Raw genomic sequence first — 14,111 nt, 5'->3', positions numbered from 1 at the left:
CTTTACTATTGTGATAGAAATGCATGCATTCCTGACTCTACTTTTTTAAACCTTTTCAAGGCTGTGGTAGTATTGTTGCCACCAAATATTGAGTCTTAAGCCTCGTTTCACTTGGAACATTATGAATATAATATCGCAAATCATTGACTCATATTCTATAGTCTACACATACTTAAGTGGGATATTCAAATTTTGTTCCAAGTGATATTAGGCTTCAAGGTCGAAAATCAACTTGCTTCTAATGCCTTCTGAAGGGTTAAATGTCTGCATTTTTATTAAAGCACAGTAATATTGTACGGGACGCTCATAGTGACGCTTTTGGCTTCTAAAACTTTTTATTTTGCACTGGGCTTATTTGTGACTTTCAAACAATCTTTTTCGATGACAAAGTCGGCAACGAATAGTAATGTACTTTAATATTATTAATCTACGGTTTACATTGCAATGATAATAACTGAAACCAACCATCGACATTACAATTTAAACAGTAATGTCATATTATTATGGTACATTACTATTCATCGTACTTCCTGCGTCAGTAAGTATACAGGATGGAAATGACAAATAACAATGTCATTTATTCCACCCGCAAACATCACATTGTCCAACTTCAACGAACTGTCCCATCGGTGACATTGTCAGGGGGCGCCACTGTCAATACCGGATCGTTAATTTCTATTTTTGCCATGTTGGAAACTATATAGTTGAACGATGGTGGCGCCTCCCTGTCAATGCGTTTGGTGGGACAGTTCAGTGTAGTTCATCTATAGACTAACGCCCGTATTAACAAACGATGCTTGCTTAAGTGAAGTAGCAAATCGAACGCACAGCGTTGAATAGAGGTCTGTTATTGGTTCGTGTGTCACCCAGTGCGTCCACGCGCACTGTGAGACCTCATAGTAATGTTTGTGAATACGGGCGTTAGTCTATCACCAAGAATTCAAAGTAAAAGATTGTTCGTTAAGTTATTTAAATGGTTTAAGTAGTTAGTCGTTTGGGTATGGTATTGGTTGTAGAATGCGCTTTGATCGTCCTATTAGTTATTACGCTTTTAGAAATATATACAACCTGCGCAGTAAAAAAAGAAACATTTTATTAAGTCACACATACTTTTAAATTTAATATGCCGAAGTATACATATCTCGCTCACAGTCCTTAATGAATAAGTGAGAGATGAATACTGCGCAGGTTGGAAGGAGTTGCAACTTAACAAAAATTCCAAGATTGGTATTGGTATTTTTGTCTCTTTCTGGCTTGCAAAGGCAGTAAGAGACCATTGACTGTAAAGTTGCAACATTATTCCTTAACTTTTATTAATAATCAAAAGTTTGTGCCAATAATTAATAACAAAATTTCGAACAAAATGTAAGCTTATTAATAAATTATTAACTCAGTAGATACTAGATACTAAATTAATTAATATAATTGTGCAGTACTTATCGGTTATTAATTTTATATTTTTATACGAATTAAGTACTTAAAGCTTTATGTATTTTAATTAATAATAATTAATCGAAATAAATGAGTTTTAATATATTATTGTCTTATTTAAATCGCTTTCAAGGTGATGAAGGTTCTAGAATGGGATTGCATGCAAAAGTAGGTATTTAACAAAATTCTTACATATTTTTATATATTTTTGGAATGCTATATTAACTTTGATGTTTTTCTTGCAGATTTTTGATGGAGACTGCGAAGGATTTTGATTATTAATTACTTTAGTTACCAATAGATGCAGATTATAAAACTTGACAACCGTTGTATATCTATAGATGCTTTATAATAGTCTTCAAGAAATAATAAATTATTGCTTTTCAAAACTACAACAATATAATAATAACATTCTTATTTACTACCATGTATATAAAAATTACCTACTCATTTTTGGTATATGTGGCTGTTAATATATTATTATTGCCACCCAATTTTCAAATTTATAGACCCATATCACTTGCATGTGTGATATTAAAATGTGGTCTAAGTGAAATCACACTTATGGGCTCAAATTGACTTTCTAAGTTATTAGGGTAATTTTCAGCTCAATAGCAACGTTTTTTCCACTAATCTAAAGATGGCTCCTTAAAGTGTTGCCTGCAATAAATATTATTTCTTGATGGTTACTATACCACAAAATATTTTATTAGTTTTACTTCCAAACAGATCTAGTCTCGTGTCACAGTTTTAACAATAAGTTATTATTTCACCTTTAATATAAATACATTTATTTTAATGTAAATATTTAGACTTTATGCTGTATATTGCGATTATAATATATAAAATAAAACACTTGTATTCTTAAATATATCATTAAATACCGGTCGAATTTATATACACCCGGTATATAGAAAATGTATACATATTTATATTTTGTAAATAAAGCGCCATCTTTGTTAATGCTCATGGGTATGATTTAAATTAACGGTCAAGGAATTCGGATAGTTTGTATAAAGTGACGAAAAGAAGGATTGTGGTATAATAACATTGTTACGGGGCATTTGCGGGGCGTCTAAAGCCTGGTCCGTGAGCACGTAGAATTTTGTCCAATGACCCCAAGCTACCCATCCTTATCGCTCGCGCGTAATTATGTTGCTGTCGCACTCGCACACTCACTGCGGGTGCCCGTCGCACAGTCGATAAGGATGGGTAGCTTGGGGTCATTGGACAAAATTCTACGTGCTCACGGACCAGGCTTTAGCTGTATGAGACTTGTGTAAATCCCGCAAACGCCATAAGCAACAGAAATATATCATTAATTAGTATTATCTTATTATGATTGAATTATCTCTGCCGATTATAATATAATTAAGTATATTGTTTGTATTGATAAAAAGGATATAAATTAGGATGTACTTATCTAGAAAGGGATTTTTGTTTTGTTGTCATTTTGCTGATAATTGGATTATCGAACAAATCAAAGTTCACTTTTCTTTAATATTCAAATTAAAATTATTTTTAAAATAAAGCAATATTACTAATCAATAATTATCATGTCAGATAATATTTAATATAATATGTTGGTATAAACGACATGGAATCATTTTTGTTCAACATAATTTAGTATTAATCACTCAATATTATAATGTGTAGTTAAAATAAGAATATTGGATGCAAATATAGATTTTATAAATACTTATATTTTAATACTATATGCCATTAAATGAAATCTAAGAAAATAATATACGTTGATTATAAAGTAGTATAATGTTTATAATTAAAATTATAATAAATACCAAAACGTAGATGAAATAGGTTAATATTATAACAAATCCGTCCAAATGGAGTAATAATAATAAATATGACGTAATTAAATAAGTTTTCTTTGACCTAAGATTTAAAATAAAATAATTATTGTGTGTAAACGTTTTTTTATTTTATACATAACCATACATATCGTATATATTTTTATGTACAAAGAACGGCACATCTAGCAACACATTGTAGTCATACGACGCAGGCTGCTACCAACCGGGCAACATTATGTGTAATATTGTTGTAACATAAATGTATACACGATGTGCTGCATGGCAACTGTTTCTATATTCATCGATAATACTAATTGCTTATCAATTATTTATAATATGGATTACAAGATTGATTAAATAAAAGCAATTACTTCTCGATAACTTTTAATATAACAAAATAACTTTGATATAATAGTATAAAAATGATATAGACATACTTATAATATCACATTGCACCGTTTTTAAAGCTAATAGAGTAAAATTTATTTTACATAATGTACTACAATCATAAAAAATTAAAAATCTCGCACTTATACCCGATGAAAATGATCTTTAAATCTTAAGCACTCCGATAAAATGTTTATATTAATTTACGTGTAAATAAACTTACAAATTGGATCTGACTCCCTTCACGTGTTTGCTCCTGTATCTCCAAATTTCCTGTGAAAAAAACATATTTACTTAGTGAATTAAGGTCATAGCAGACTTATCAACTCAGAAAGGGATCACACCGTATATCCTTTTGCGAGCTGTCATCGTCTTACGATCCCTTTCCGGGTTGATAAGTGTGCTACGTCCTTTATTGCTTAACATTTTTCAAGTTACCTACTTATATTATGCTTTTTTACTCGGGAGCTTCATTTGTAAAAGCAGGTAAGCAGAGAAAAATGCACAAGCGCGCTTTGGAGAGTGATTTTTGGAAAATAAGTAAAGAAAACAATTGAATCCCGGAAAAACAACACAGCACTGGTTACTATTAATATTTGATTTCGCAGCTAAACTATTATTCTCTAAAATTATTTAACAAATCAACTTGTATTTGTATTTCCGTTACTTGTTTTTCTGTTTCTTACTTGTTTTTCTATTTGTAGCTTTATATTTTCGAACAATTATTCTATTCATCGGGCCGGAAGACAATGTGGATGGGCATCCCACTAGATGGACCGACGATCTGGTGATTGTCGCGTGAAGTGCCTGGATGCGGGCGGCGCAGGACCGGTTGTTGTGGAAATCCTTGGTCCCCTTTGTCCAGCTGTGGACGTCATTTGGCTGAAACGAAAGATTCTTTTCTTACCTCGTAAGTCAGTTCAATGCCTCGTCTCTTCGCTTCAGCGATGCTTTCCTCAGCAATCTTCTCCTGCACAGTACCGGTCACGTCTATGAAGTGGCAATCACTGCTTGCGTAGTGGCACGATATGGATTTTCGGTAGCCCTGGAATATACGGGGTTGTTTGAGCCTCATAGTTTTTCAATTTTTTTACACATTCACTTTATTTTTATGAAGATAAAAAAGGAAACTAATCATCGGGAACAATCAACAAAATGGGAGTTCTTTTTACAAGGCAACAGGATTCAAAGTATGGTAGCTGGCTGGCAGTATGTTAAAATAATTCTCATTAGGTCACAGCGGGATTCGAACCTCACAACCTATGACTAAAGTTGTGGGACTGATGCCCGTTTTCACCATCAATCCCTAATTTTTAAGTGACCCCTATGTATACAAAATTCCTGTAATTTGTTACCATAAGGATCACTTAAAAACTAGGGCTTGATGGTGAAAACGGGTCCGTGGCCGAGTCCCCCAGTATTTGACGCACCCGTGGTGGACGCCCCCGATTTAAATAAATTTAATATCATATTTTTTTCGGCTTTTGCACTAAGTACAGTCAACACAGATATAGATATACCTAGATAACGCGAATGCACCTACTTCGCGTGTCCCGATCCCGATAAATCATCGGAATGAGCTGCCGCTGCTTACAGTCCACGCGCGTCTGTTGTTGCATGCGGACGGCCGCGAAAACTAGAAAAATGCCTCAATGTGTGATAATTAATTGCAATAAGCCAAAAACTTCGAGCTCCCAAAGGCAAGGACATATTTCCTATCACGGGTAAGTTATTTTAATATTATATTGAGTGTTAATTCATTTTAAAACAATTTTTTAAGTATTACAAGCGTTGGTTTCAAGAATGTACCTAAAAACTTATAACTTACCATTCAAAAAATTTTTTACGATACGTTGCCGGGTTTGTTTTGAGCGTTTGATCTGACGTTATGTGTTAAGAGGCGATGTATAACGGACAAGCGCCACTGTCGCGCATCGCTTCGACTTCGTTGTACACGCAACTTCTCATTCGTCTGTAAAATTTTGCTACTAGTGTTGTTCGTTCTACTACTTTTATCAATAATCGATTCTTATCGATATCGGACAGACGAATGATACTAATTATTAATAAAAAATAACTCTCATATACGAGTATAAATAAATATTCTAATTAATGTGTATTTGTAGTATTTATTTGTCTTTTTTTTCACAACAACCTCTATTGTTGTCAAGGAAGAGAAAATTAGAAAAAGTATAGTATAGATATATGTATTTTCATGTAAAAGTACATAATAATGTGTGTATATACATTAGAGATGAAACGGATATCCGGTAACTATCCGGTATGCCGGATATCCGGCCTAAATTTACTATCCGGCCGGATACCGGATAGTAACTCACTATCCGGCCGGATACCGGATATTAAAAAACTACGACAAATTCCTATTAATAAAATGAAATACATTAATCTTTGAGGTAAACATCAATAAAATGGCTTATAATAAAGGGTGGAAACGATAAGTGATCTCACTCGATTATTTATAAACTATACAAGATATCCAAAAACTGCTTACTGATCCTAAAAGTACTTCATGAGCTCTATCCAACGGTACCAATAATAGGTTACATAATAAATTGGATCTATCTGAAAATTCAATGTTTCCAGCCTCCATACATTTAGTAAAACCTCATAATATTAAAAACTATACAAGATATCCAAAAACTGGTAACTGATCCTGAAAGTACTTCACGAGCTCTATCCAATGGTACCAATAAAAAGTTATAAAATAAACTGGATCTATTCGCAAATTCAATGTTTTCAGCTTCCATACATTTAATACTGCCACAATCATAGCACTCATGTCTTGATAATATTATAGCAAGTAAAGCCTAAAACCAATGTTTTCCGTGAATAATTTTAAATAAGAATGCTATTCACGAATTAATTTTAAGTGTTTATTATTTAAAATAAAAAAAATTAACACTTCTAATATTGTGTGGCTGGCATAGTGGCATACATTTAGTATGGAGGCTGAAAACATTGAATTTTCGGATAGATCCAGTTAATTCTGTAACCTATTACTGATATCGTTTGAAAGAGCTCGTAAAGCACTTTCAGAATCAGTAATCAGTTTTTCGATATCTTGTATAGTTTCGAAATAATCGAGTGAGATCACTTAACGTTTCCACCCTGTATACACAGATATAGATATACCTAGATAACGCGAATGCACCTACTTCGCGTGTCCCGATCCCGATAAATCATCGGAATGAGCTGCCGCTGCTCACAGTCCACGCGCGTCTGTTGTTGCATGCGGACGGCCGCGAAAACTAGAAAAATGCCTCAATGTGTGATAATTAATTGCAATAAGCCAAAAACTTCGAGCTCCCAAAGGCAAGGACATATTTCCTATCACGGGTAAGTTATTTTGATATAATATTGAGTGTTAATTCATTTTAAAACAATTTTTTAAGTATTACAAGCGTTGGTTTCAAGAATGTACCTAAAAACTTATAACTTACCATTCAAACAATTTTTTACGATACATTGCCGGGTTTGTTTTGAGCGTTTGATCTGACGTTATGTGTTTAGAGGCGATGTATAACGGACAAGCGCCACTGTCGCGCATCGCTTCGACTTCGTTGTACACGCAACTTCTCATTCGTCTGTCAAATTTTGCTACTAGTGTTGTTCGTTCTACTACTTTAATCAATAAATCGATTCTTATCGATATCGGACAGACGAATGATACTAATTTATTATTAAAAAATAACTCTCATATATAAATAAATATTCTAATTAATGTGTATTTGTAGTATTTATTTATGACTTTTTTTCCTAGTTTTCGATTTAAAAAAAATGAAGATAATGGATTAAAGAAACACCACAACAACCTCTATTGTTGTCAAGGAAGAGAAAATTAGAAAAAGTATAGTATAGATATATGTATTTTCATGTAAAAGTATTTATAATAATGTGTGTACATACATATAAGAAATAATGATCTGCTGATGATGATGTAGATTGTAGAGAAATGAATACAAGTAGTGTACGTGATTTTGATGATTTTTATAAAACATTGCCACAAATAACAGAATTTTGTGACCAACCTCAACCTCACATAATATTGCTGGATATGTTATAAGAGCAATACAAAATATCTACGAGGCACCGTTGTCGAGATATTGATATTTTGATAAAACTTAAAATGTATTTTATTCACTATTTAAAGTAAATATAACATATTTTATGTTTTTATTAATACGGGATCGTGTCTAAAATTAGCCTTTTAGAATTATACATTTTTATTTAAAATTCAATGAAAATAATTATTATCTATTTAAACATTCCGTTTAATATCATTCGTCTGTATATCTCATTCGTCTGTCAGATAAATCGATGCCTTTTCTGTGATCGTAGCGGTGCGTTGGGGCAGCGGCGGCATCGGCATCTTTGAATCGATTACGATTTCCCGTCACTAAATGTTGGCTGTGACGTCACAGTAGGTATTAAAAAGTCGGCACGCTTGGTTTTAATACAGATCGTGCTACTTGCGTTATCTATGTATATCTATATCTGTGACAGTCAACGAAAAATTTTTCACAAGCTAATTATTATACTAAACTATGCATGTTTGACGCTATTTATGCAATCTGGGAGCAAAATTTTAACCCAAAACCAGCAGTAGTAAGAAACAAAAAACTTTTGTAGGAATTATTTTCATTTCATTAGATTCATTTTTGTGTTTAATTCTACTGGCCTAATAAATATTTATTCGTTTATAAACATTTTTGTGCCTGACTGTACATTTGATTAAAAATTGCTTCAAATCGAATTTAACTGACCGGGGGCGTCGACCACGGGTGCGTCGAAAACTGGGGGACTCGGCCACGGACCCGTGAAAACGGGCATGAGTATGTTTTTTTTGTTTCTCACAGTTTTCTTGCCGTCATCATTATCAAATCGTTAACGGCTGTTGTTTGTCAATTTCTAAATATACCAGAAATTCGAAACCCAATGACGTCATCTAACTAAAACAAAGTCCGTCTCATACTAGTCAACATGAGCACGTGAGCGTGACATGTGACATCAAGCTGTGCTAATTTTATAAACTTTAAAATGCTTGTATTATTTACAGTCCGGACTCAATACATAATAGTTATACAGGTCCTTTAAGATTTAACTACATTGTTTATTAATAAGTTCACTTTTCTCATACCTTGGACACGTTAGGCCTGGAGCCATGCACCAAGTGTGGGTGAAAGAACACTGTGTCCCCTGGACTCATCTCTAAGTTCACTCGTTGGTTTTCCGGCGCTATGGTATCCTCTTCCATTATTCCGTGGTAGAGGCGCATGAATTTCTGTAATACAAAAAACAATTTCTAAGCCTTATACCTATAAGGCGGGTCATTACATTCCCTCTAATATGGTCGAGTGAAGCGATGGCTGGTTCACTCGTCATGTCTGTGAACAGGCGCTACTTTCGGGGACTGGTCAATCCAAGTTATTCAAATTTATTAATGCGAGTCATTTTCTACTAGTATTTAATATACCACGCAATTTTGTATACCCATTCTTATAAGATACACCATACAAGAATGCGTGGTAAATTCAGTGAACTGCTCCTGAATCAAATGTACCTACTACTGCTTTTTCTATTTATTTATATTAACCGGCAGACAGTAGTGACTGAGTTTGTTGCGGCGCTTCTCAGCACTTGCCTAATGTTGGTCTCGAAGCGCTGGTAGGGTAAAAAGATTATGAGACATGTAGAGGCTCCTTAAGAGCAAAATATTTGACGATTTGTAAGAACTATTTAATAGTCTATACAAATAAAGAAATTTTTACTTTGACTTTGACTATAATACTAGCTCTGCCTGCGACTTCGTACGCGTAAATAGTTTGAATAATATTTCCCGTTTTCGCAACATTTTTCTTTACTGCTCCGCCCCTATTTGCTATAGGGTGATGTGATACAGATACAGCCTAAAGCTTTCCTTGCTAAATGGGCTATCCAACACAAAAATATTTTTTTGAAATCGTAAAAGTTGTCGTTTTTCATTCGCTCGCTAAAAACTGTTCCTGCAAAAAAACGGCATGACTCCGTGGTAACAAGCCCTTAATCTACTTTGGACCAGTTTTACAAGTCTGTGATAAAGTATCTGATAGTTATTTGGTACAAAACGCCAAGTTTATCCGTCAGATAAGCCCATTAAAGGATTTATAGGTAAAATAGTGTTTGACAAGTTTTCAAAACTCTTGGTTTTTAGCGACATTCATTTGAGATGATAATGTATGTAAACAGTAAATTTCAAATGTTATGTTTTTCAACCTTGAGCTGAGGCAATAAGAATCTAAATAAAAATATTCTCATTGCATGTTTAAGGTTTTAGCATTTGAATGCGAACTTAACGAATATTTCGCTTAGGTGTTAAAAATGGCAAAATAACTGTAAATAAAGTTGAAAAGTTCAATGACAATTGAGTATTGAGATTTTTCACACTCGATTTACTTCAACTATAATTAAAATTGATAAACTATAATTGAAATATATGTAACGGAACAGATAATTTCAGACACAGGGCCCCGATTGCGCTAAAAATTGTCAACTGCAACGTGACTGGACAACGAACGGACTTCAGCTGTTTTGACAAATCCGTATCGCGGTGTCGTTTTGACAGCTAGTTCTTGTTGTCTCGATGTTGTAACGTCATCGGAACGCAACTGTGCCTTAGAGTAGGCGCACACCGTTGATTTTTAGTTGGCCGATAGTTGTGCCCGATTTTAAATTGTATGAAGAATTGGCCAAATCGAATCGGCGTAGTGTGCGCACTCCCATACATGCCCATACTGATCAACTGCACGACTAAACTATCGGACGACGAAAAATCAACGGTGTGCGCCTACTCTTAGAGTAAATGCTGACAGAAAGCTACTTTATCTCACACGCAAATCAAACGCTTCACAAATATTTTCTGTGTTTTAGTAATTTTGGTTTAAAATATAAGGTGTTCGGAATTTTAATGGAAAGAAAGTGCACCAATCTCTCGTTTTGTTTTTGTTTCCGCGTGCATTTTAAATTGCACTTCAGCTGGAATGAAATTGGAGCGTGACTGGAGTGTGGACTAGAGATGAAACGCCAATGAATTGGAGACATCCACTACTCAACAATCATGCCCCAATGATTTTATATAACCCAGTTGGTATCTTTACAGATAATTTCGAACTCCTCCTAAGAACTTCGAACTCCTCCTATGTTCTTCTGATTAATTTCGTTGCGGGTCCAATGACAGTTTAACTGTCCCCCGGGACAAACTTGACCTTCACTGGTTGGGTTTTATGGCGGTCAAGCTGTAGATTCTGGCTACACAGGAGTTGCAGTGGTGGGAACGAGAGGTGGGAATATTCCCGTTTACGGATAACTCACCTCAGGGTACCCATGGCTGTGCAGCTCTCCTCTATGGCTGCCAGGCAGCACGTACAGGCATCCGTTGTCGATGGTCACGTCGTCTATGGCCGTCCACGCCGCTATGATCTTGTGTGCCGGGCGGAACGGGAAATAATATATGTCCTGGCGAATAATTTGTGTATTTATTTTAAAAATTATCACTTTATGGAGTGCTATAGTCTGGTCTATGAACACGTAGAATTTTGTCCAATGACCCCAAGCTACCCATCCTTATCGCTCGCGCGTAATTATATTGCTGTCGCGACTGTGCGACGGGCGCCCGCAGTGAGTGTGCGAGCGCGACAGTAACATAATTACGCGCGAGCAATAAGGATGGGTAGCTTGGGGTCATTGGACAAAATTCTACGTGCTCACAGACCGGGCTTTATAAAGAGTTATAGGTCAGTGCCTGAGGTATGGGAGCGGCACGGGAGGGTGTTTTTGAGACGTCAAACATCAGCGAGACTTCAGCCCCCCTAGACAAAACGCACTTTTAGATCGAATCGAAAATCGAATCCGTCAGAACTCCATACAAAAAAGGGGCTTTTCGACCACTTTTCGACTGGTAAATCGAATCCGTCAAAACTCCATTCAAAAAAGGGGCTTTTCGACCACTTTTCGACTGGTTTGCGATTATAATTTGCACTTTGTCTAGACCCACAGATATGCTTTATATGCTCAGTCTTGTCATAATATGTCAATGTCACGTCTCCCGTGCCGCCCCATACCTCAGGAACTGACTGAGTAAAGCACTAGAAACAACCCCCTATAGATTTTGTCAAAATAGAGCATATATACAATATGTTTATTGTGATGTCATTTACACAAACAAAATAGCCTACTTTTTCTGTTGCGAAGGATGTTTTTATTTTTTATTTTTATGCGGAACAAAGTCGGTATTTGACCGCAATCGCACCTGATGTTAAGTGAGGTACATGCAGTCTAGTATAGTACATAACAACTGTCTACAGTATTTTTGCGCACGGGTTATGCATAGCGTATTTTTATTGCTTTGATACCTAGAAATAAGAATAACAACAAAATTGTTCTGAATTTGCTTTTATAAATGTTTCCCATTGAGAATGTGACGTGCATTTTTATAGACATTCTAATTCTACTATGAAAATGGAAAATTCAAATCGCTATAACTTCTTAAAAAGCAAATATTTTCAATTTGTAATCGCACTTTTTTATACAAATTATAATCAGAATATAATAAGTAAAATCCATGCGCAAAAAATTTTTTTTTTGTTGACCGGTGTAATCTGCCCTGTAGCTCACTCTCACTTTGAAAAGGCTCGGATTATAGGATGTTATCATCAATTTCCATCTTACCTGATGCGGAGGATGGCGTCCCGTCCCCGGAGGCTTATTTATAAGCATGGTGTGCATCGCAGAGACGTTGTCGCCGATGAACTGCGACACAACGTTCAAGAGCCGCGGATGCTCTATGTACGACGCAAACACATCGTCGTAGAGAATGTCTTGCAGCTGGAAATAAATAAATAAATAAATCTTTGGACAATTTCACACAGCGCCAGCTAGCCCCAAAGTAAGCAACTCAATGCTTGTGTTATGGGTGCTAGCTTAACGGATATACTACTTATATATTTTTTTTTTTAAATAAATAAATGAAAATAAATCTGTAGAGAGTCAATTCTGTACATCATCATCATTTCAGCCATAGGACGTCCACTGCTGAACATAGGCCTCCCCCAATGCTTTCCATGTTGCTCGATTGGTAGCGGCCTGCGCCCAGCGCTTCCCTGCTACCTTTACGATGTCGTCGGTCCACCTTGTAGGTGGACGTCCCACGCTGCGTTTTCCGGTACGCGGCCTCCATTCCAGAACTTTTCTTCTTTCTGTACATGAAATATATTTTCAAAATAACTATCAGGGGGTGATTAGTGATCGATACTGATGCCAAAAATGCAATCAGTAAATTTTTTGTCTGTCTGTATGTTCCTAGAAACAAAAACTACTCGACGGATTTTAACGAAACTTGGTAAAATTATTCTTCATATTCCTGGGCAGGTTATAGTATACTTAGGAATTCCCACAGGAACAGGAATTAGCGAGAAAATACTTTTGTCTGAAAAATCTAAACCGCTTAAGGCTTGGTATTTCTGCTAAAGTAGGTATTTCGCGCTGTCAAAATCTGCGCGCGCAATTCTTCGCCGAAGACAGCGCGCCAAAGAGCTCCCGCCACAATTTCCAGCTACATAGTATAGAAATACGCAGTTGGTTAGGTTAGGTCGACTTCCTTCCCTTCAAGCGTCACACTCACAACACTTTTTAATACAAATCATATCCAAGTGATACAAATTAAAACACCTTACAGACTTTTTGGGAATATATTCTAGAATCGAATAAATATGAAATATAACTGCAGAAGTAAACACGGTTCAAAGTGGCGTCGCCTGACCTTCTGGAAGTTCTGCGCCGGCTTAAAGAATTTCAAGATTACGTCACCCGACCTATCGGTAGGCCCTTGGAAGCTTGGTTCAGTAGATCCCGAGATTACCCCTTACAATTTAACAAATATACAAACACACAAACTTTACCTCTTTATAATATTAGATTATAGATAGGTAATTTGAAACCCTATTTTGTTTCATTCTTTTTTTATTTTAAATATTTCACGATCCAAACTAATATTTACTGTAAGTAAATGCTAAATAGTAAATGTTAGTTTGGCTTGTGAAATATCCTACTAATATTATAAAGGCGAAAGTTTGGATGTCTGGATGTCATGATGTCTGGATGTTTGTTACTCTTTCACGCAAAAACTGCTGAACGGATTTTGTTGAAACTTTACAGTATTATTGTTTATAACCCAGATTAACATTATGACGATATGTGGCAAATAAAGAAGAACGGTCACGCCCCATACAAAAAAAACCCAGACCCGACAGAAACGAGACATACCTCAATTTTTTTGTCATGTCTTAATTAGTTAAATTATATATTTTTTATATTCGAAATCTATGTATAACACCAAAATATTACCCTTTGTTTTTGTTCAGGCGTTATACAAAAACTAATACATAATGCCTATTTATCACCAAAATTGGTAAATGTATGTACCTAAAT

General features: G+C 35.3%; 1 protein-coding gene across 1 annotated transcript in view; it reads right to left on the bottom strand.

Annotated features, from left to right (window-relative positions):
* Positions 1-3,613: 3,613 nt before the first annotated feature.
* LOC114360256 (probable phytanoyl-CoA dioxygenase) overlaps positions 3,614-14,111 on the bottom strand; it is a 12,365-nt gene continuing 1,867 nt past the window's right edge. The window contains exons 2-6 of the mRNA XM_028314876.1: positions 12,354-12,509; positions 10,998-11,141; positions 8,788-8,931; positions 4,537-4,674; positions 3,614-3,902 (exon numbers count right to left, since the gene is read on the bottom strand). Coding sequence (XP_028170677.1) covers positions 3,849-3,902; positions 4,537-4,674; positions 8,788-8,931; positions 10,998-11,141; positions 12,354-12,509 — 636 coding nt within the window. The 3' untranslated portion in view covers positions 3,614-3,848. The remainder of the gene's footprint in view (positions 3,903-4,536; positions 4,675-8,787; positions 8,932-10,997; positions 11,142-12,353; positions 12,510-14,111) is intronic.

Source organism: Ostrinia furnacalis, unplaced genomic scaffold (assembly GCF_004193835.3).
Source record: "Ostrinia furnacalis isolate ACB-3 unplaced genomic scaffold, ASM419383v2 OfSCF4915, whole genome shotgun sequence".
Lineage (NCBI taxonomy): Eukaryota > Metazoa > Arthropoda > Insecta > Lepidoptera > Crambidae > Ostrinia > Ostrinia furnacalis.
The sequence above is the reverse complement of the archived record's forward strand: the minus strand, read 5'-3'. Positions and strand labels throughout refer to the sequence as shown.